Source organism: Drosophila sulfurigaster, chromosome 3 (genome assembly GCF_023558435.1).
Source record: "Drosophila sulfurigaster albostrigata strain 15112-1811.04 chromosome 3, ASM2355843v2, whole genome shotgun sequence".
Classification (NCBI taxonomy): Eukaryota; Metazoa; Arthropoda; class Insecta; order Diptera; family Drosophilidae; genus Drosophila; species Drosophila sulfurigaster.
This window is the reverse complement of record NC_084883.1, coordinates 49,567,380-49,591,437: the sequence shown is the minus strand read 5'-3', so window position 1 is coordinate 49,591,437 and position 24,058 is coordinate 49,567,380. Positions and strand designations below refer to the sequence as shown.

The 24,058-nt window shown below is 34.1% G+C and overlaps 2 protein-coding genes across 6 annotated transcripts in view; one reads left to right on the top strand and one right to left on the bottom strand.

Moving 5' to 3' along the window:
- LOC133840938 (supervillin) overlaps positions 1–24,058 on the top strand; it is a 174,897-nt gene that overhangs the window by 17,215 nt on the left and 133,624 nt on the right. Inside the window, exon 1 of one of the 4 annotated variants that reach the window (XM_062273134.1) lies at positions 1,724–2,920. The exons of 2 other annotated variants lie outside the window; for them this stretch is intronic. In XM_062273134.1, the coding sequence (XP_062129118.1) occupies positions 2,906–2,920 (15 nt within the window). In that variant the 5' untranslated portion in view covers positions 1,724–2,905. Of the gene's footprint in view, positions 1–1,723; positions 2,921–22,202; positions 22,261–24,058 lie in introns of those variants that run through there. One more of the 4 variants, XM_062273135.1, reaches the window with a different exon arrangement.
- On the bottom strand, positions 4,938–7,249 carry LOC133843378 (uncharacterized). Of its 2 annotated transcripts, none has more exons than XM_062276894.1 (3): positions 5,607–5,748; positions 5,215–5,529; positions 4,938–5,159 (listed from the first exon to the last, which is right to left on the bottom strand). In XM_062276894.1, the coding sequence occupies exons 2-3, from the start codon at positions 5,494–5,496 to the stop codon at positions 5,043–5,045; spliced, it is 399 nt and encodes a 132-aa protein (XP_062132878.1). In that variant the 5' UTR covers positions 5,497–5,529; positions 5,607–5,748; the 3' UTR covers positions 4,938–5,042. The 2 variants fall into 2 exon arrangements, with proteins under 2 accessions (XP_062132878.1, XP_062132877.1); XM_062276893.1 differs by lacking the exon at positions 4,938–5,159 and adding an exon at positions 6,693–7,249 and having other exon boundaries at positions 5,378–5,529; positions 5,607–5,800.

Genomic DNA, 24,058 nt, shown 5'->3' with positions numbered 1-24,058 from the left:
CAGAGTTGTCGGCTTTCAGTTTCGCATAGGGTTTTTTTTTTGCTTGGCACTAGGAAATTGTGTGCCTAGTGAGCAGAGTTTCTGAATGGGAGGCTGATTAGAGACTTGTTTGAAGGCGTAGACACGTCTCTTATATATTTGACTTAATGATCGTCTATGCGAAAAGATTTCCTGTGGCGCAGATAGTTGTTTAGATTTTTAAGTAAGATTAACAAAATATGTTATGGCCTAAAAGTAGCGTCTTTATTATTTGCAGAATACCATTTAAAAAACTTTGTTTTATTAATATATGAATCTAAAGCTTTTATTATTATTTCAACATTTCCATAATCTTTGCATTAAAAGCCAAGCCCCTAACTTTAACTTTAAAAAGATTTTCGCAAAATGTTTACATTTTTAATATGTACTATAGTAAATTCAATATTTGTAGTATTCTACAATATAAAGTTTCTTCACATTCATTTATAAATCTAGAGCTTCTATTAGCAGTTCTGTATTTACATAATCTTCGCATTAAAAGCCAAGTCAAGCTCCATAACTTGAGCTATTTGAACTTCTGAAAAATGTTGTTTAGATTTTTAAAGATTTAAAAATGTATTTTATACTTTCGTTTTCATTATTAGTATTAAATAGTATTATAAGTCAAAAGTTTCTTAGCATTCATATCTAAATTTGAAGTTTTTTTTTAGCAGCTCTGTATATAAATTTCGCATTAGAAGGCAGCCAAACTTTTTAGCTTGAGCTATTTGAACTTTTATTCATTATTGGAGATGGCAAAAATGTTGAGGGGAATTTTAAAGAATGATTAAAAAAAATGTGTTACTTGCGTTCTCATTATTTGTATAAAAAAGTATTCTACAGTACATACTTTTTTAATACCTATGTATGTATTTCTGAATCTAAAGCTTCTTTCTGCAGCCCCATATTTTCATAATCTTATCATGAGAAGTCAAGTCCGGCTCTTTAACTTAAGATAGTTAAACGATTCCGATACTTCCTCAAAAATGATAATTGAAAATGTAAAGATAGATTTAAAAAAATATTTGATACTTTTTATTTGTATAATATAGTATTGTACTTTTTAAGTATTTATTTCTGAATCTAATGCTTCATTTATTAGCAGAGTATTTCCATAATCTTCTCATTAGAAGGCTTCTAATAGAAGCCAAGCCCTTTAACTTAAGCTTCTTTAACTACATATTATCTACCGAAATTCTTCTTGGAAAATTGGCCCTCTGCTGCTATTCATTCATTTAATATCCATTAAGCCAATTCCCCGCATAATACAAATTACTTAACGAATGAACTAAATTCCTAGTTTGACTTACGCGCCCCCAAAATAATACTTATAATACACAAAAATTCCAAAGCTACAGCGCTAATATGCCACCATGCCACACCACATGGCAGCACACCATGAAATATGCCACAAATTTCAAGTGCGACGCAACTAAATCGAATGCGACTTCTTAGACAACAAGCAAACGAATAATGAATATCATACAAAGCGTCCAGTCGAACATCATAATGATGTTGCTTAGCATCCACAACATGCGTACCACAAGCAGCGCCGTTAACAGTACCAATTTGAGCGTTAACAGTGCCATTGCGAGCATAACATTGAGAAGCCGCCTGTTAAGCGGGCTGCACCTGAATCTGAACGTTTTCAAACTGTTCAACAAACAGTTCGCGCTCAACTCGCACAGAGAACGCACCAGCGACGCGTTTGCAAACGGTTGCAAATGAAAGAAATCCACTAAAATCTATCTAAATAATAATAATAATGCACTAAAAACACCTTCCATTAACCGCAAACCAACGAACTGTACATAATAATTACTAAGAAATTGAAAAGTGTAGAGAAATAATCAACGAAATTCCAATTATTGCTCAAGTTCCAATACATTGAGCTCGCGTACGCGTTTGAAAATTGTTTGATCGATTCGACTTCAAATTGGATGTAAAGGCATTCGCGGGACCAAATTGCCATAGTGAAATAAAGTGTGGTAGAATTCTAGACACCCAAGCTAATGTCCAGTGACGCAGGCCACGAAATTCAAAAATAAATATTCTGCAAAAAAAAAGTGGAAAACGACAAAATAAAAATAAAAAGAAATTATAAGAAAAGAAACAGCTGCACTATATAGTATAAGTGTAGTTGAACAATTCCACCCCATAAAAAACAAGTGACCACAAGTGAAACAAGAAACATATTGCACCGTGTTATAATTATTCGTGTTTTCTTTTCATTTGTCTTTTTGAGCTGTCAACTATTTGCCTTTATATAGCCAGACTATATAGAACTGTACAATAAGAGACAGCACAACCCCTTTACTCTATAAAAAAAAACTATATATTTATTTCATCCTTCCTACTCTGTGCTGGAAATCGCTTCGTTTATTTGTAACGAAGTTGGAACATTTGCCAAGCCAAGAAACTTTTAGTGTGTGTTTTGTTTTTGTTTTTTTGTATTTGTGTTCAATTTATTTTCATCAAGTGGGAAAGTTAACAAATTTCCATTTAATTGAAACAATTGCGCTAAACTCGAAAATAAATAGACTGGGCAGCATCATAAAAATCCGAACAGCAACAACAACAAACTCCAAGAGCTGCATTCTAAGTAGAGCAAAGCAATAACAACAACATCGAAAAAAAGAGTAACCGCATTGTGTGCAAGATACACAGATAGAAAGATACAGAGATACTGAGATACCTGTCTCTCTGTGAACAGCCCAACCCTCTACCAAAACGACGCTGCTTTAGTCGTAAATGCAGTTTGAGGAACTGCAGCATAATTAGCATTGTATGCAAGTGTCTACCAGTGTGTGTGTATTTGAGTGTGTGTGCTTCAAACGCTCGCAGCAACAACTAGAATAACAACAACAACAACAACTACGGCTGCACAATGTATCTCATACAGGTGAGACAACCGCTACAACAACAATTACAGATATAACTACTTGTACAGTAGATCGCATAGATCGCATAGATCACAACAGCACGCAGCACATCTAATTGAGTGTTTGCTTTTACTTATCACATGCTTTAGACAACAACAACAGCAACAACGACGACAACGACAACTACAACAACAGCAGCTGTGGCAGCAACCACTTGCTGCTCAATATGATCTTTACTAAGCGCGGTATATTAGCTGCGATCTGTTGCTTAAAAAACTGAATTTGAAATTAGAAATTAGCTGCAATCTGTTGGTAAAAAACTGAACTGGATTTAAATTGAAATTAGAAATTAGCTGCGATCTGAAGATTGAAAAACTGAACTGGAATTAAATTAAAATTAAAAATTCTGTTGCTAAAATTCTACTCAATAGTACATAATTTTGTCGGACTCGATTAGGTTTCTCTATAGATTTTCTGTAGTTTGAGAAACTGAGCTAAATTTACATTGAAGTTATAAATTCTATACTTAATTTTCTACTCCTTATTACACAATTTTGTTGGTATCGATTATGTTTTTCTATTGCTTTGTAATTCAATTCTGTAATTGAATAATAATAATATGGAATTTATGATATAGGTGAGAAATTAGCGTAGACTGGTTTACAAATTGATTATTGAGATTACGTTGATTTAGGGGCTTGTCAAAGAGGTTCTTGATCTTTAGCAATTTGTTCTGAATACATAATTTATTTGCAAGAATATGCTAAAATAATATTTGGATTTTAAATTTTCAATATTTACTAAGACCTTTTTTTAAATAATATTATGAAATTATCGAAGACACGTTTACAAATTGATTATTGAGATTAACTTGATTTAGGGGCCCTTTGGAAATTTGCTCTAAAATGTGATTTATTTGCAAGAATATGCTAAATTAATATTTGAATTTAAAATTCAATATTTACTGAGAAGTTTTTTTTGGCTTCTTTCTTCTTTATCTAATTCTTCAATAATCTACTGGGATTTATAATACATAAATTAAGATGCAAATTTTAAAAATAAATGTCTCAACTACATAATATTTTTCTATAAGTAAGGATAAAGCGAAGTTACATTTAAAAGTTCATTAAGATTATATTGTCTAAGTGAGCTAGGCAATGCTAAGCGATCTGCTGTAACAAACTTGGTCTTGTTTTGGTTTCTTCGAATTCTTATATAATTTATTAGATTAAAAAATTATAATTCTCATCCTAAATCATACCTTTTTGATAGTCTATTGTTTACCAAATTCTTCAGTAACTGAACCCCTTCTGTTATAAATTTAAATTATAGAGTATTAAAACTGCGTTGGTTTCTTACTCATGTTCATCGCTCTCTTGTTAATTGCTATCCATCTTGAATATGGAGTGAGTGTTTGCCCCGCCTTCTTTTGCTATGCATGCTGCAATGCGTCTCCACTTCAACCACAAATAATTTGTTTAATTTGGAGCTAATTTATCTCTTCAGTTGGCTTGCGGCGATATTCGGTATTTTCGGTTGTTGAATTGTTTTCTTGGGTGCTGCTGAGATATGAGGGTTAACTGGATCGGATCAGGTGGCTCATTAGTGTGGCTAGTGAACTTTGACCTAAGCATTTTCAATGTGAGAACTTCAAATTGAAATTTTTGTTGTTGTTAGTCGACCTTTAGTTTGATTTGACCTTCGACTTCAGTTTCGACTCTAACATCTAGTCTTCATTGACTTGATTGATAGCATGATAGCTCAAAGCAAAACAAAACTTTCGAAATAAAACCTAATTTTTATATTTTTATAACTTAACGTTGTGTGCAATGTCTGCCCCAGAAACAAGTAACAAGGACTTGGAGGAATATGTACAAGCTGTAATCCTGTGCATGTTGGAGGTTGTCGATGCTGGACTCAATTTGGAGGCACTTAAAGCCAGCATGGAGCTGCTCGATGTTGGCATCCAGCCACGTGTATTGGGCAAGATGATCAAGAGTTGCAAAAAGATGCCAAAGCAAAGAAATAAATAAACAGTTTTGTTGTTGAAAATTTATTAAACAATTTCATGGAAAATTTTGGTATTGATTATCTGCTATTTTATATGCTACTATTTGGTACGAACTTCAGATTGATTGATTTTTAATCATCAATTTTGTGATTGACTGGAAATACGTGTTCGCCAGTCTGATGCTTGGCCATATAAATTATGCCAGCCATAATGATGAAAAACTGCAACATCTTTGCTTGGTAGAAGGTCTAAAGGGGAGTTTGATATTGAATGTGAATTCGATATATTTGATATTTTGCTCACCTGTCTTATGTAAACGGGCAGCGGCACATAAGCCCTGTGAGAGTGATAGTCAAAGCCCCGATATAGCCAATAACCCGGCCAAGCGCCCAAGCTGGCCAACAAAAATGGCGAAACCGAATTCATGACATTCTCAAACTCTGGCGTTTGCACAACCATTTGAATGTCTTCGCCCAAGTTGGGAATTTGACGCACGGGCTTCAACTCTTCCTCCTGCTTTGATTTGCGATCCAGTTGATTCACAGTCCAGCGCTTGACGCTTTCGATGAAGTCCGTTACACCCATTTTTATAGAAATATGTTTGTACCTAAAATTTCGCTACAAAATTGTTCCAAATTTTGTTTCAACAGACTGTTAAAAAAGTGTAATAAAATTGTGTTATGCTTGTGACATACTTGAATTCTGGGAGACGGGAACGCAGAGCCTGCTATTTGCTGCTCTAATCATCTTCATCATTATCTGGCGTTGAATCCCGATTGTATGCGACTTCATGTATGGGCAGACTGGATGCAGTTGCGCCTTGGGCACTGGCCATAAGGAAACCCACCGTCAAGATCGCCACTTGCATTAGCTTGGCATGCTGAAAGGTCTAAGGAGAGAAAGATTATTATTATTATTTGGTTGGAATGACGAATACAATTTCTCATTGCAATGAGATGAACCAGAGTGACTCAGGCTAAGAAAGATAATATATACTCTGTAAAGTAGAGATTAAAAAAATCTAAATTGAAAAAATCTTGATTTAACATTTTTTCCATCTTAAAAAAAAAACAATCTTGAAATAAGATAAGGTTAAAACAATCTCAAATCAAAATGTGTGTGCTAAATATGCATTTTAAGTTTAATAACGTCTTATTTTAAGATTAGAATCTTGATTCAAGAGTGTTTTATTCTAGATTGAAAAGTAGATTTCAAATCTTGATTTAAGATTTTTCGATCTTAAAAAAATTAATTGCTTCTTGTTTTTTTTTTAAATATTGGAGTTCCTTTTCTTTAAAATTAGAACCTAATTTCACAATTAAACAAACCAAATTTAAAATTATTTGATTCCAATTTAAGATTTTGCCTTCTTGGTCCAATGTTAAGATTTTTTCAAGATTATAAATTCGAATTTCAAGATTGGGCAATCTAGATTTTTTGTAAAATTTCGATCTTGTTTTATTCTAGATTTAAAAGTAGATTGCAAATATTGACTAAAAAATTTTCGATCTTAAAAAAAATTTGGTTCTTGTTTTCTTTTAAATGTTGGAGTTTCCCTCCCTTTAAATTATAACCTAATTTCACAAGTAAACAATCTAAATTTAAGATGGTTTGTTCCTGATTTAAGATTTAGCCTTCTTGGGTAAATTTTAAGATTTTTCCATTGCTAAAACAAGATTATAATCCTAAATTTCACCGTCCTGGTTAAATTTTAACTTACAATCTTGATTCAACATTTTATTCTTGATTTTAGAACGTTTTTTCATTCTGTGTAAACTTACTCTTTGGATGTACACGCCAATGCGTTCGGTGCGACGTCTTGTCTCCCATTGATAGCCACGCCAGAGCCAATAGCTTGGCCAGGTGACGAAGCCAAGGGCCAGATAGGGCACAAGATGCTGAAATTTGTTTGCGAAACCAGAAGGCGTATTGCGCTCAATGAAATTGAGAAATTCGACCTGATAGTTTATCGATGGTCCCGTCTCGCCAATATTTCGCGCTGTTCCAGGCAAGGCAAGTGCGCCTCCCTCAATTGGTGGATCCGAGGTGGTTATATTGAAACCCTCATCGCTCTGTTCCGTTGTTGATTGTTGCTGCTGTTGCATTAGATCCAACATTTCGTCAGCATTGAGTTGTTCATGCTCCTCGACATCATCGAGATTACGACGGAAAAATGTGCGGAAAGTGTTGCGTAGTGCATCCATATTATAATATCGCGTTGGTTAATTTAATGTTGGTTGACCGAAATATCAAAAAAGAGAAAGAAACTGAACTATAGGTAAAAAATTTAAGAAAAACTTAAAAAAAAGATTTCTATGATTGAAAATGCGTAGAGCGAGCAGTTTTCTTTTCGGATTAAAATCTCAGTTCTATTCGAGCTTCTTATTGCACAACACAAAAGAACTTTCGAAACGCATTAAAAGTTCAAAGACTTGTGAACGTCTACATAAATTATAGGGTATTATCGCTGGGCGACAGTTGCCCCAACTCTTTTACCTCGATGCATTTTGAATGCATTTCCCCTCAAAATCTTTTCTTCGATGCGGGGCTTTTAAGCGCCCTCATCAGGCATTTTGGAAGCTACTGTAACAATAACATTAAGCAAACAACAACAACGGCAACAACAGTCTCAATTAGCATGGCTTATGCTGTGGGTGTGTGTTGCAGCAAAGCAGCAAGTTGCAACGTGAGTTTTGGGGCAGCAGCAGCAACAAACATTAAGTGGGTCAGTTTTCGCAGTTCGCTGCCGCTCTATGCAATTATAAAGCGCATACCACAACGAGTTGCAACTTGGTCTTAGCCACAGAAGAACTTACAAAAAAAAAAAACAACTCTGACTGCGGCTTGCTTGGTCCATTGTCTTGTGGCTAACGGCCAGAGCAGGTGTCTTTTGTCTGTGTTATGCTTGGCTTTTCGGTTTTCGGTTTCGGTGTCGAAAATGTGGCTTACCTTCAGCCAGAACCCGCAACATTACCGCAGGCAGGAAGCTGCCTCTTGTGTGTGTTGCCTTATTGTCTAAACTAGTTTTACATTTTGTGCTTAGAACTCTCTTAATGATCAATGCATTTAATCAAACTCAACACACACACAGAACAGCAACGAACAACACAAAATACCTCAATAACAGAGAATGCCAAAAACAATTTAACGGTAGTTAGAATGTACATTCTTGATGCTCACAATGCAACACACACACTTCATTTGGTGAAAATTTCCAACAAAGAAATGTTCGTCAATAGAAATTAATTGTATGAAAACTGATGATGATATTGTGATTCCGAGAATTATTCTTTATTCTAATTTACTGTTGACATACTCTGAAATGTAAAAGATTTTTTGGTTTTGGTGAAGAGATTTTCTTTGTCAAAGAAACATTCTAATTGGCGATTTAATAATTTGCAGAAATGTAAAAAGTTATAGTTAAAACTTGTTGATAATAATTTAGAATTTACTCACAATAAATTATATCTTTTAAATACTCCGTCAAATGAAAGATTTTCAGCATTGATGATAAGATTTTCTTAATAAAAATACCGAGAGAAATATTATAGTTGAATCTTGACATTTCGACTATTTTATAGTAATTGAGAATTATCTCAAAATAAATTATACGTTCTAAAACTTGACATAATTTGATATACGAAAGACTTTTGTTCAAAGAAGTGTTCTAATTTGCAAATTAAAGGGTTTGTAAAAAAGTGAAAGGTTAGAGTAAAAACTTGACATTTTGACTTGTTGTTAATCATTAAGAATTTACATACAATAAATTCTACCTACTCTGTAATGTGAAAGATTTTCAAAGAAACATTCTAATTTTATTGATAACAATTGAGAATTTACTCACAATAAATTTTATTTTCTAACAAGACTGTAAAATGAAGGATTTTTGGCATTGATGGCGAGTTTTTTCTTGTTCAAAGAAGCATTCTAATTTGTGATTTAATAAGCAATGAAAAAGTGAAAGGTTTAAAATGTACAACTTGACCTTTTGACTATTTGAGAATAATTGAAAATTTACTCACAATAAATTCTACCTTCTAAACTACTTTCCGTCCCATTCTTAGGAAGATAATATATATGGGCTAATGCGTTTTCCATGCAAATCGGTATTTTAAGTTTAAAGCATAATCTATGCAACCTATTTGCATAATTTATGAACCGTTTTAAAGTTATTGTGTTGAATTTTATGCAAACTTAAAGTAGCGAAAAAACTTTTATTATATCACGTCAACACAGTTAGGGGCTTTCATATAATTGACAAACTTTCATTTGGATTTATCCAATTATCTATTTATTGAGCTCTAATCTAATCATATCATTGTCTGTTCCCAAGCTTTCTTTTCATATCCATATTCAGATACGACAATTGCTGCTACAATTTCAAGGTTTACTATTTTGCAGATCTCTTGTTGTTGATCGCACTCTCCCACATTCCTTATACGGTTTGCCGTTTTCAGCCTACACGCTACACACACAAACTGATTCTGGCCCTTACAACAAATGAAATACAATTAACCCCATTTCAATTGTGAGTTTGCGAAAATTGGAACGCAATAGGCATTTGAAAGTCTTTTGGGGAATTGCTGTCAAAATACAACTTGAACATAAATCAAATCAATACGAGAGCAATTTCTTTTGCTCTTCGACTTCGGTTTTTGGCCAACGCCAACGCTACAACGCTTGACACAACAATTTTGTGGGCCACCTGCAATTAGACGTGGGCAGACAGTCAGGTAAACAAGCGAATCGCAGCTGGAAACTTGTCGTCCCATCAGAAATTGCAACACACAATGTTTGTTTGGCTCGGTCAATGGCAAAACTCACGACAATTTGGTTAACTGATTGGGGGCTAGCTATTAGTTAATTGTATAATCGATTTGCAGCAACACAATCAACTACATTTTTATTGTTATTATCGTTTTTATTATTATTATTGTTGTTGTTGTGAAAGGCAAGAGACAAGAGATGACACTTGAAGTGTCAAGTGGCTTGTTGCTTATTGGAATGCGAATTTCATTTCAATTCCATAGAAGGCGTCGGTTTTTGTGGTTAGCTATTGCTTAATTATTGTTATTGGCAGTTTTGGTCATCAGTTTCGTCTGTAGGATATGAATCATTGAACAATGAAGTCAATTTCTAAGGAATATTGATGTGGTAAAGTTATTAATGGTTGCGGTGTGACGTCAAGTTACTGAAATCACTTTTTAAGTAATTCATAAGCAAGATAGCAATCTAAAAATTACAGCAAATTGTGACAAATTTTATGAGGGTTCTATAGAATGATTCTGTTACAGAATAAATACTTAACAGTTCCTTAAAATAGTCTTAACAGAATAACACCAGTGTAACATGGTGAGAGATTTTAACAGCTTTATGTAGATCATTTTTTCAACAGGAAAAATGTACTAATGAATTTTACAAGTGAGCGCTTTAATTGTGTATTATATAACTAACTGAAAGTTCTTAATGTGTTCCAAATATTATTTAACATTTCTGCTTAACTTAGTGAGAGATTTTAATATCTTTCAGAGCAACATTTCTTCAAAAGCAGAAATGTTTTTAACGAATTTCCCAAGGTAGCGCTTCAATTTTGTATTATTAAAATGTTCGTCAGGGCTTAAAATTGTTGTATGAAAAGTAGCTTCACTTAATTAACGTTTTTACAACTATCATTCTTCTACATAAAGATTATACTTCAATTTTATTACACCTATTCACTTGGGACCTAAGGACTTGGAGTTATGAGAGATTTCAGTTGATTTCAATTTCAATCTTAGTAACAGCTTTTTAGTTTAACATTAACATAATTTGTTTCATGAGTTCCAAACATAGTATTCACATTTCTCTGTACTAATAGCAGCTGAGAGATTTTTAACGGCTTTCTGTAGAATGATTCTTCTGCAGCAAAAGTTATAATCAAAAGATGTGAGTTTATTAATTCTGTATTCATTTTGTAATTACAGCATTAATATAACTTAATTCTGCGTTAACAGTATTTTCATCATATCTAAGTTTCGTGTAATAAACACAACATTTTTGCACTAACAGTATCTTAACATAGTTCACGATTGCAGCCTTTGACTCTGCCTTAGTGATCTCATCTTGATATAGTCAACATTTTATATGCATCTGCAGACAGTTTTTTGTCTTTTTTTTTTATCATGCTGATCTTTCAAACGCATTCCTCAGATCGGCTACCGGCCTTACTGAGTGCCACAAAATAAAAAAGAAAACCGAACCTAAATCTGGAAAAAAAACCTGCACAATCCTTTTAGTTATGTGTTCTTGTGCTGACTGCCACATCATTCAGCGTGCCGTGTTGCACATACCAAGAACCAAAATGCCACATCATCCGCGTTGCGCGTTTGCGAGTCGAGTTGGGTCGGGTGAATGCTAATCTCAGCTAACCCATCTCGCCCGCATACCAAACCGGAGCACATATTACTCAATTTTCAGACAATAACATTGCTCAGATTTCGACGGCAAAAACAAACCAAAAAAATAATAAACGAAGATGCCACACCAAAAACTATAAACAATACAAAAACAAAAGGCAAAAACAACATCAAGTCGGAAAGGGAAGAGCCAGTGACACATTGACAAATGATCTCTGGTCACAACGCCAACCGATAAGGTCCAAAATCGGGGCTGGGATTGTGGTTGGGGTTGCTGTCTTATGAATGCCATACATCAAACGGGCAACAGTTGACAGTTTTGCCGCAATGGGAGGCATGACAAACTCAAAAAGAAACAACACAAAAAAACATTTATATATATAAAAACTTATAGAATTATTAACTGATTAGTTGGCAATTGTGAATTGGGTCTTGATTTTATCCGTTATATGTTGTTGCTGGGTCATCAGCTTCCCAGCGAGCTGAAATGTGAGTCGATGGCATCTCTAACATTGATATTGATATTGATGTGCCCCACATTTACACTCGAACGATCCTCAACTCGACTCGACTCGATCGTTTGCATTTCACCGAGCTCAAGTGTCGTCTGTGGTTTGGTTTTGATTTGCCTTTGGCTTTGACTCTGGGTTGGGTCGGGTTCAATGCTTATAAGCATTTGCGAGTGCAATGTGATGCTCTAGCGTTGACCATTCCCCAAGTAATTAGCTCGGATATCGTACCGAAAAATAACAACATTCGTTTCAGGCTAGAGGATTAGGAATTGTTTGAGGTTTGGCATTGAATTCCTTAGGCGCGGTCACAATAAAAATGTATCATTTTAATTACGCTTGAGTCCTTTGTGGGTGCGCAGCACACGCAATTAAAGTTCGAAGAAGCCCAAAAGAATCAAATGTCTTTGAACCGCTTTGGGAACTGTTTTTTATGAGCTGACAACAAAACACACCTTGGAAGTCAGTGACTACCTGACTCCAAGAACTCTACGTCAGGATTCTGTAATTCCTTGAGAGAACATAAAGAAAGAACGAAAAGAAAAGAGAATAATATCTCTTACAGCATTTTCAGCTTGCTACCTGTTTAAAGATCGTTACAAGCTGAAATTTTTCCACTCTTTGCCTAAATGCATTTCTTTTGTCTGCATTCTGTATGATTTATCTTTGACATTCACATTTCATGCCTTATCAATAACGTAAAACCTTTTTAACGGTTTGATTTGAATATATTTTAAATACAAGAAAGGGGCTTCAAGTTCATTGCCGCACTGAGGCGTGGCTCAAATGCAGCGACTCGAAACGCACCCTGAAAGTTGTTTAGGGCGTTCCACACGGACAAATTTCAATTAGGCAAATGCTAAGATTAGTTTTTCTCTCTTATTATGCCTATTAATATTATGTATTTTTGTGTAGTGTAACTTTAGAATCAAAATCACTTTAATAGGCGGAACTCAGTGACGCACGTAGTAAATGTAATTCGATAAGTTTTTCGATTCGGAAACTTGTTTCACAATCAAACCTGGCATGACTAAGGCCAAGAACGAGCTACGACACAGCAATCAAGGCAAGGCCTCACAATATGAACCTAGATATATTTATATTATATATGTACAGTTAATTGATTCCCAATGCTCAATAAACATAAATCTAATCGATAAAGCTAAGTAACTAACTAGCTTTAATCCAATAAAAAAACATTTCTTCGTCGGTATTTTGATGACCTTCGCGTTGTTTAATATTGGTTTGTTGTCTTGTTGGTTTTAGTTGTGTTTATGAACACTTTCAAAGAGTGGTTTAACTTTTATGTCCATTTTGTGTCAAGTGTTTTATAGTGAAGTTATCTTTATTATATTTGTTGTTGTAAAAGCTAAATGCTTTGCAAATAAAGAGTAGTGCAAGTAGTGAATTATTATAACATAAAATAAGTAAGCTAGAGTCGAGTTTTCCATGTCAAAAAATGCGGTAATATTTTTAAATTATACTGAAATAAAATACCACAAATACCAAAATATACCGAATAATATACATATTTCATATATATTATTATACCAAGAAATACAACAATATACCGAAGGCTATATTTCATATATCGATATACTATTACGCTTAGAATATACCATAGCGTACAGTATATACCAGATTCTCAACCAAAGCCACCAAGTATTTGCCATCTTTTCTTACAGTTTTATTACCTAAAAATATTATCTTTACTAAGTTAATCAACTAAATCCAAGCGTATTTCACATTCGTCATATCTATCTAACTTGTTTTCATTTACTTGTTTTTCGTTTGCCTAATGACCATAATCGCTTCGTTTGGACTTCAACATGTCCATCTACCTCTTTCAATCTTTGTTATTATTATTGTTTGATTTTTTGTGTCTGTGGCTTTGCTGCATTATTAAGCAAAATTTTCATGCCACATACATAATTGCCGCACGTGTTCCTAAAAGCAAAAAAAAAACATGAAGAAAAAAACTCTCTGATGTGGGTTCGAAGTTCCCATGTAGCGTATGCAACATGTTTATTGGATACTTTTAAGGCACTGACATTGATGAAATGGGCTTTTTATTGGCAGAAATGTTAACTTATGTTTCGTTTGTATTTTTTTTTTCAACTTTTGTGGCAAGCTACAAGCTTATTGCGTAATTGTTGCTTTTAGGTTAGACATTTTGAATGGCATTGCAAATGGAGTTGAAAGAGTTGAATGATGTGGTAATAGCAAAGAGAAAAGTAATAGCTAATCGATTGTCAATTAAATGTTGTTATCAATTCAAATTGAATACTTACGGCCTGATAAGCTGGCTCATTTTGTGCAATTAAACTCAATTCGTAATCATCTCAATAGTTGGACTTAAAGTCTGTTTTTAATAATATTTTCACGTCGACTCGTTCCAATTTTTTCTGTGTTCATAATGAAATTTATTACGTGATGCTGTTGCGGCCAACAAAAGCCTGTAAAAATCTCATAAAAAAGCTGAAGGAAAGAAACAAGTAAAGTACATAATGGAAAAATACAGAAAGAAAATTTTTGTAGGCAGTACAGTGAAGGCTAGCAAAGAAATGTACGGCAAGAATTTTTGAGAAAATTATATCTGGTCTATATTTTTCTATTATATATTGTTATCTGATATACATATTAATCTTATCATTGCGCTAATATTCATAAAATATACCGTATTAATATACCAAAATATACTGTGATATACCGAAAGTTATATTTGGTATATTGATATCTGTTTACATTTAAATGATTACTATTGTATTCTATCGATATACAAGTGTATTTTGGTATATTAATTCGGTATATTTCAGAATATTTTAGTATATTAATTCGGTATATTACAGTATATTTTGGTATGCTAATTTGGGTTTTATTGACAATGTGTAGCGACCATCTCACACTCTTGACTATCTTGTTTTATTTTACTCCAATTACTTCAAAACTTTTCTTGGATTGTCTTTAGCCAGTGTCCACTGTAGTTGCAATGAAATGTTTTTACAGCGTTTTTAATTCCAATTTTTGTTGCCTCATACGCAGCGTAGATTCGATAAAGTTGTTGTTTTTATTACATTTGCCACGCCACACACAACGCGTTGGGAAAACTATAAAAATTTATGATAAATACAATTTTAATTTCTGTAATTTCACTAGAAGCGAAACAGGCCAAGTGTCCAGGGCCAAAAGTTTGTGCCGAAAGAAAGCCCAAAAAAAAAGAAAACAAATTGTGATTTGATCTCAAAGTGCGTAACAACAAAATTTTCCAAATCCAATTAGTTTCAATAACACTTAGCCAGTAGCTTGGGCAGGGCATTAAATGCACTTTGATTAACGCAGTTTAATGGAAGACCCTCAAGAGGGGGAGAGAGAGAGAGGAGAAAGCGAGGGGCAGCAACAATTTACCTTTAATGATGTTAGCTAATTTTATTGTCTCATTGCTTCGTGGCGATGACACTTTAAGTGGGTGTAGGTCTACGAATCGTGTGTTAAAGCTGAAATCGATAGTGCGTAAGTGCTGTGAGTGCGGGAAGGGGGAAGGGGTTCGGGGCAATTTAAAGGCATATAAAGAAGAATGTCAAGAGGCCACAATAATTGCAACTAATGCGACGCGAGGGTCGCACCTTGGGCCATAAAAGCGCGCCGACAACAAAAGTGCTAAAAGCACACAAAACCCAAAATAAATGTAGAACACCTGTCAAACTAAAAACAAACTGACAGACAAACTAAAAAGAAGAGCAACATCAGAGGGGGGGATTTGGCACAATTTCCACACGTGTCCAATTTGTGTTCACAACAGTCCGAGACTAAAAAAGATTGAAAGTTCACAACAGTCTCCCAGTCAACTGGCCAACTGACCACGTCAAGTGATATGCATATGGTTATGGCTATGTTGATTACCAAGTAATGCGCTCTCTACTTGGCTTGGCTATTCAATTACCAGAGCGTAATTACTTTGGCTGCCAGCTGCACATGTTGGAGAGCGGAAATACAAAGCGTTCACTTCCGGCCCCAAAGGATGTAAGCCACGAGTCAGTTCATGACCACGCAGTTGATACATTAATTTTTATGGCTTATGGCAATTCTAAACGCAACTCTCTTAACTGCATCAAATGCGCATGCAAATCGATTGCTTCCTTTTGCTGCTGCTTTTGATTTGATTTACCGACATCACATGCCACGACGACCTTGTCACACTCAATCGTAAATATACTAAAGCATACATATAATAAATGTTTGCCAAAAAATAATCCGCATAAAAATGTGTATGAATGATATTATGATTCATTCAATAAACATTTTGATTTCCACTACTACTACTTTGACTGCCACACAACTCACAGGTGGTACATATACAATTTGATTCTAAATGAACCGGCATTAACTAGAAGCACGAACATATATAGTATTTTATGTAGTATATAGTCGAATTTTGCGTACGTATTATATCAACATTTGCTCATCTTAAGTTCGTTTTTGCTGACCGCCTGCCAAGACCGCTGTCAGAAAATTCAACAAATTCAAATGGGGAAAAATCGAAAGAAAAATATCTTTTGCGAAAGCTGCAAATTTGAGAAAATAAACATAAACGCAAATGAAATGAATAATGAATAATGAAGATCGAAACTAAACAGTGAACAAAGTATTAAGAGACTGCAAAACAAACGTGATTTATTACATATTGACTTAATCGATTTCTAAAATTAAAACGAACTAGTTACAGCTCTTAGATTGAGTAAATAGAATACAAAATATGTAAGAAATATGGTATAAAAATTGAAAAAGAATCGTAATAAAGAAGAAATTGTAATTAATGGAAATTTCCTTCAATTTAAGTACATTATAATTAAATATTTTGAAGTTTCATAGGAAGAGAAAAAAATAAGTTTCTTAAAAACGTTTACAACAAAGTTTACTTTATGCTAAATTCCATTCATTACTTACATTATAATAATAAAACATTCCGAAATGTTGTATTAATATATAAACCCAAAAATACTCGAGGAAATAAATATTTCTGTAGTAAATTCTTCCATCATCTGTGATATTTCTCTCACGTTGTTCATCGCTACTCGAACGAAATTTATTTGCAAAAAAAAACAACGAGTATATTCACATGCCAAAATAAGCTACGTAATATGCTTTGTGTGCAATCTAAACAAGCGCATGTGAATTTTTTTGGGCCATGGCAAATACTATAATATCTTGTAGATGAAATTACGGAAATTACTAGAGACTACTCTGAACAGACAGACGCACGTCTCTCTTTCTCACAATCTAAACAATTTGCGTTTATACAATTTGTTTGTTTTTTAATAATTTCGTATTTTAATTTAATTTTTGGCATAACAATTGCCTCCAAGTAGAAGTTGAATTGTTGAATTTTTTTTGGGTAAAACGCCCATTTAACATTGAAGCTTCGAAATGATTTGAACGCTGGGTCAAGGTCTCTTTTAGAGTCACAGTCAGATTCAGAGTCAGAGTCTCGGTCGCAACGTGTTAATGGCTTGTTAAACTGTCAGAAATACTAAAGCGAATGAAATGTTGAAAACAAAACCTAAAAAGCGTGCAAAAAAAAATATCAAAATGCATTGTTACAGAAAATGTTCCGCTTTATGAGCTTTAACAGAGTATAGAGAAAGAGAGATGTTTATATAAGAAGATAAGCAATACTGCTCTGTTTGTTGTTTGTATACACGTAGAACTTACTATTTATATACAGTCTTTAGGTATAATAAAGACTGAAAATGAGACTATTGTGTTGCTGCTATGAGATTATTAGCTGAGCTTCTCTTGTTTTTTTGGGTAATATTTCTAATGAATACAATTTTTATAATGGTGTTAAAAATGATGTTAGATTGCACATTAAATAAATGTGTTGAAGTGATTTGTAATTTTATTCAATCTAAATTGAGTTTTTCTATTCCAAAAAAGTTAAGTAATGTTTGGTATTTAATTCCTATCGAGCTGACATTAAATACCAGATTTATTTAGTGGATTTCTCAGGCAAACAGAGGATATCTTTTGTCAGTATTTTCCATGTTTGTTAGTATTTATTTCCTTAGGGTGTTTTCTGTTCGTGTTGTATTCTTTTGCCGTGTTTGTTCAGCTTCCCAATGCGCTGGGGGCCTGCTGAAGTCCATAAAAATTACACGGTTTTGATGTTTTAATTGCGCAAAATGTAAACGCAAGCAAAACAAACCGAGACCATATTGTAGAATATTTACAAGTTGCAACTAAAAGAAATGTTATTGTTCTCTGTGTGGCAGAGGTTGAAGTTTATATGGAGTATATACACCAAAGAAAATCTCTGTCTTTGAAAATGAAATCTCACAGTGCTCAGATTCAGATTCACCTGTCGCTTCATTTCATTCATGAAGTGAAGTTTCCCACGTCTTTTGGCCGCCCATCAAATATCAAATATCATAAGCTTGGTACAAAACTTTTCACCACATTTGCGTAATTATGGAAATTTTGTGTTTCTTTTGGGGCTTTTTTATATGATAAATAAATAAATGCTACAAATTAGTTGCAGCTTTCGTGTCGCTGCTAACAAATCTTAAACAATTTTCATACACGATGATAACAGGTGGCAACTGCTTATGAAACCCGTCAGCAAAAAAAAAATAAAGCCCAAAGTCAAAGCGAACGCACATTTTTGGTGGGGAGGCAATTAAAAATCGATTTATATGGCGCCCTCTGGCGACCGAATTGGGTGAAAATTAATGATATCCAGTGAAAGTTTGAAAAAAACATATACCCGCGAGTTTGTATAACTAAAAGCCCTGACGCTTCGCGCTTCCCCGAAAAAAAAACTGCGTGTCAAATATCTGACTATTTCGGGCATTTTTTGGCGTCTCTTAAGTAAAGTTCATTGGCCCACAAAAAAGCACATATTTGAAAAATGAAAGCGATGAGCTTTTGATTTCATTCAGTGTTATGAAAAATAGTTATAGGTATGCAAAATAGCCCTGCTTACGCTCTTTGTCTATGAAATTATATATTTTTTTTATTTGTTTGTCGTTTTAATTGGCAATTGGCAAGCTAAGATTTCGCAAAGCTATTTATACGGAATTATAGTTATGTTTTTGGTACATAGAAAAGATTTCGTAGAGTGTATTAATAAGTTAACTGTTTTCAGATTATATAGAGATTTGCACATAAACCAACATTTAAGCATTGATCTTATTCAAATGTGTATAAAGAAACTTTTACCTACTACGAGCCATAGATGGCGCCAGCTAAGCTTTCTATGCTTTGCACTGTTCCACATTTTGTGATTGCAAATTAACTTCCGTGTTATTTTGCTGATCATTTAATTTTTTTGAATCTTTTTTTTAAGGTTTTATTGTCTATGAACTAGTAAATATATCGTAACATATATAATTTCTATTTATTTATTTTTTTATTGAAACTTTTTGTTGACTATTTAGAATTTTGAAATATTTTTAATAAAATTATTTTTTGGAATGCTCAAAAAAAGTCGTTAACCTCCAGTTTTTCACGCCGCTGAACCCTTTTACATAATTCTCAACCGTGCACAAATATTTCATAATTAAAAATGCCTCGAAAACAACAACAACAACAACTGCAGTAGACAAAAATCTAATATGCAGCACTAAACTTCCTGATGCCAACACTTGCCCCGCCCCGCTGTGCGCACTCACGCAATGCGACGACGCAGTTGCAACACAACGCTGTCTAAACACAATTTGTTGCCTCCCAGAATAATGCATGCAACACGTGCTATGCATAAATAAAATGTTCAGTTTTTCCTGCTTGTCGGAAAAGTTTCGTTTACCATTTCGACTCCTTTTTTCCAGCTGAACAACTCGCTGGACAGCGGTCACTTTTCGTCTTGCCACATTTTTTAGGGCCTGTCATTGACCCCGACAAATATAATGTTTTAGGTCTACGAAATTAGTATAGATTATGCATGGGGCCAGAACTCATCCATCCCGTTGTTGTTGTTTTATTTCTGTGAAATTTTTCGATGCCATCCCTAATGAATTAGCAGTCGGCGTGTCCGAGTCGACGCCTCGTCTGCTAAGTGGAAACATTGCCAGACAACGGCAAACCGAAACCACTTGTTGTCTGTTTCTCGTTAATTTACATAAATTTTGATAAAAATGCCATCAATGGGGGGCTATTATATAACTTTCCTCTGAGCTGTGCGAATGCTTGAAAGCAACTTTCACAATATATCTGGGTCGATGTTCTATCTATCGCTGAAGATACACGCGAGTCTCGCATTGATATGCTGATAATTGATAAAGACATTTCAGCGTTAAGTCTATAATTATACTGCGTGAATTTGAAGCGAGACTTATAGGGTTTTATTAGGGTGGAGACTGGAAAACGGAGATCTTTAAAGTTGTTTTTGATAACAATTGTTTGAAATCAGATAAAAATTGTAGAAGTTATTTAAGAAAGAATTTTATGTGTATGTTGCTTTGATTGCCAAACTGTCACTGAATGCAAATCGATATACCAAATATAGAGTTTGGTATATTTTTGTAGTTTTGTGGTATATTAATTAGGTATATTTGAAAAATTAATACCGCACAGTTTTGCCTATTATATCTGTCATTGAACGTAATAGTATATCGATATACCAAATATAGTTTTTGGTATATTTTGTCATATTTGTAGTATAAAAACTTGATATATTTGACAAATAATATACAAATATCGCACAGTTTTAGCTTATATTGAAAATCATCTGTCAATAAATGTAAAAGTATATTGATATACCAAAAAATAAGATTTGGTATATTTTAAGAATAATGTTGCACAGTTTTGCCTATATTTTAAATGGGTAGCGGGTATCTTACAATCGATCACACTCGACTGAAGTTTTCTTACTAGCTAAGAATGATATTGATTACTCATACAGGGTAACCGTTAGTTCATCAACAAAAGAACACAAACCTTTTACTCGTTTTACATAATAAGCTGAGCTTTATTCAGTATTTAAATTCATTCTTCTGGCTACCTCGATGCGACACAGTTTCTGGTCTGGAATTTAGTGTTGTTAACATTCTCGAAATATGAAAATTATAATTAGTGAGTGTCACAATTAATCAGCTTTCATTAAGCAGCAGCTTGATTCATTTCAGTTTGCAGTACATTTGCTGACAGTCAGCTTTGAAGTCCCACGCAAACAGAATATCGAGAAAAAAGTATTTTAAAATCTGTACACAAATTGTGATAAAAGTCAACAAACTTTTTTTTAAACTTTTTTCGATGCATAAATTATAATATATTGCAATTGAAATGAGCAATTTATAACGAGTCGATGAGCTGAGTCAGTTCATTACGCTTTCGATGGAACAGCTGCAAAACATTAGCCCATTTTAATGAAGATTTCAATTATATTTTTTACCTTTTAATGAAACAGCCGTAATTATAAAAAATCCAGTTTTGCAAATTGCAATTGTTGCTAGGTAAAGTTCTCGAGCTCTCTCCTCACCTGAGTTCGCATCTAAACACTCTTGCCAAAATGCACACTGACCCATATGTTAGCCACAAATTATATTTAGAAAATATCTGATTTATATATAGAACTATCTCAGCGTGAAACACTCACCCACTTTACAGGCAAATTACTTTTACTTTTCGACTGAGCAAAAATAACTTCCGCATTACAGCGAGACACAAAAACACTTTTATGTTTGTTCTCTCAATATATAAATTTTATATAATTTATTAAAAGTTTGACTAAGAAGTTCGTGAGCTATTTTTGTACAGCTTTTTTCCACATTTTCCTCCGCATTTTACTTGGCTGTCATGTAAAGAGTCTTGACATTAATGATCCTGTTAATTTGAGCGACAGCCAAAACAAATCTGACACATTTCTTTTTTTCTTCGATTTCGATTTTTGAGTGGGCGGCCTCAAAAAGAACTTTTCCCACCTGAGAAAGAAGGAAAGAGAGAAAGAGATTTGGGAATGCAACACATTACATATCGTATCGTAACTTAATTGAATTGTATTTCTGCCCCAGTTCGATTAATTCTTTTCTTTTCCCCTTAATTAAACATCTCGAGGGCATTGGCAACACTTTCAGCCAGCGAGTTCATTGACTCGACGACGACGACTAATCCAATTTTAATGATCTCTAAAAACTAAATGGAAAATCATTTTGATTTTTTCGTTACTATTTACTTAATTGCAATGCTCAAATCCCTGAGGGCATCCACTCCCCCATTAATCTCTTAGCCTCTCTCTTAAAGTGTCTCTTTGCGCTCTTCGATGAGCGATGAGCGTTCTGCGTAGAGCTTCACGCAAAGCTTTTTTCTTATTTCGATAGGGGAAGGAGGTAAACATAAAACATTTCGATCGCGCACAGTTTTCCCTGTCGTATCAGTTGAGTTGAGGCGATTGTTCGGCCCGGAACGCTTTCGGATCGTGGCGACTACGAGTTTTCACAATATATATCGAGCGCGTAAATTTTTGTATTTCCACTTGAAGCTTATTTATTTATAAATATTTTCACATACATTTTCCGCAATTTTTAGCTTCCATTTGCGGTTTGCCATTTCGATCGCCAGCATCGGCATCGTTTTGCTTTTTTCGGTCAAAATACGAAAAATTAGAACCAAAAAGAAAAGAAATACTTTCTTACCGCCAAACTGGAACTGTGTGTGCTTTATTTTTAGTTACCTCACACTTGCGCTCTCTCTGTGTGTGCTGTGTGTGTTTTCTATTGTGTTTTCTCTGCTTACGCCATAGACACGCGTTACACAGTGCGTATGAGTGATTTGTGCCTTGGCAGACTGCCCGACATTACGCAGCTGTCTGCGACGCCATACATTTTTCAATTCCCTTTGTAATTTGCATTTAAAAAAACAACAAAATTTCCAAAAATTACATTTGAAAATTTTTAATTTGTCTTTAAACTGAGTCACGTAAAAGTTTTCTGTCTGACTTTGATTCTGATTACAATCTATAAATCATTCTGGACAAACTGCTGATGTCGATGTGACCACAAGACACGTGTTGAAACTCTGTTGAAATATTTCCCCGAAAACTATGTAGAGGTTTTCCAAATTACTCGTTGAGCAGTTTGAAATATCATTAAAATATTTTTGGGATTTTCTGAGACACTTGCAAGAGAACTATTTATAGAGATGAATACTTCTTCAAATGCGTGCCGTTTTTAGTGAAAAATACTTGACGAATTTCCAATTTTATGAACTTTTAATAATAATTCCACAAGAATTGCAATTATTACCTAAAAGAAGTTAACGAGATAAAAATTCCACGATAATTTGCAATACTTACAAAAAAAAGCTATCAACTAAGTGAACTGATCTTGGAAAGCTTTATCACAAATATTTACAATAAACCTTGGTTGTCAGACTTGAAAAGATAACTTTGAAATATGATCAGTTTCTGCTGAACTTCGGAAGCTCAAATGACAATATTTGTGCTCTGCGTTTATTCACAGCAATGTTCTTTTTTCATAATAATGATCACTGATCCTCATTAATGCCTCTAATTGTGTTTACTGCTTCACTTTCCGTTTATCTATTCTCCGTTTAATGATCCTCAATCAAGCACTTCAAATTACAGACCTTCGGCAAGCATATCGAATGTCAGGCGATTCGAATCATAATCCCTCATTGTGCGTGGCTTTATCATGTTTATGCTTATCGCATTGTTTATTTCTTGTTTATTTATAACAAGCCCATGCCCATGCAACCGCAAGACTTATTAATAAGACAAGTGTTACCCTGTTTGCAACGTATGGTACTTGTATCTGCCACAAGTCAGTGAGCGTCAATGAATCGTCTTCAATGGCGTCAGCAACGGAAATGATGCCTCATCTCTCGCCCATCTGAATCCCACGCCCAATTTTAGAGCTTTTTTTTCTGTTCTGTTCTGATCTTATAAACAAAACGAAGGAGGGGGAAACAAATATTAAAAGACGCCAGAAAATGAAAGAAATTGAATTTCACACGCAATTCGCAGTGATGTTTGTATAATTGCATTGAAATTGAAATGGGAATTGAAATTGAAACTGAAATTGAATGGAAAAAATATGTGAAATTAATTAGTTATTTATTTTGGCAGAAACTTCAGCTGAGAAGATAAGATTATATAGTTGCCGGGCGTGGCAAAATCTATTACTTTTGACTTATCTAATAGTTTGCTCACGTTGATTGATAACACTTTTTTTATTGTTGTTCGTTTCTGGTCTTTTTTTCCAAGTAACGTTTTGTTGTGCTTCTCTTGATTCT

Coding starts and splice junctions, on each gene's coding strand:
- LOC133843378 (XM_062276893.1), bottom strand. CDS start 7,115: ATGGATGCACTACGCAACACTTTCCGCACATTTTTCCGTCGTAATCTC. Junction 5,801..6,692: donor TTGGCGTGTACATCCAAAGA/GTAAGTTTACAC, acceptor TTCTCTCCTTAG/ACCTTTCAGCATGCCAAGCT.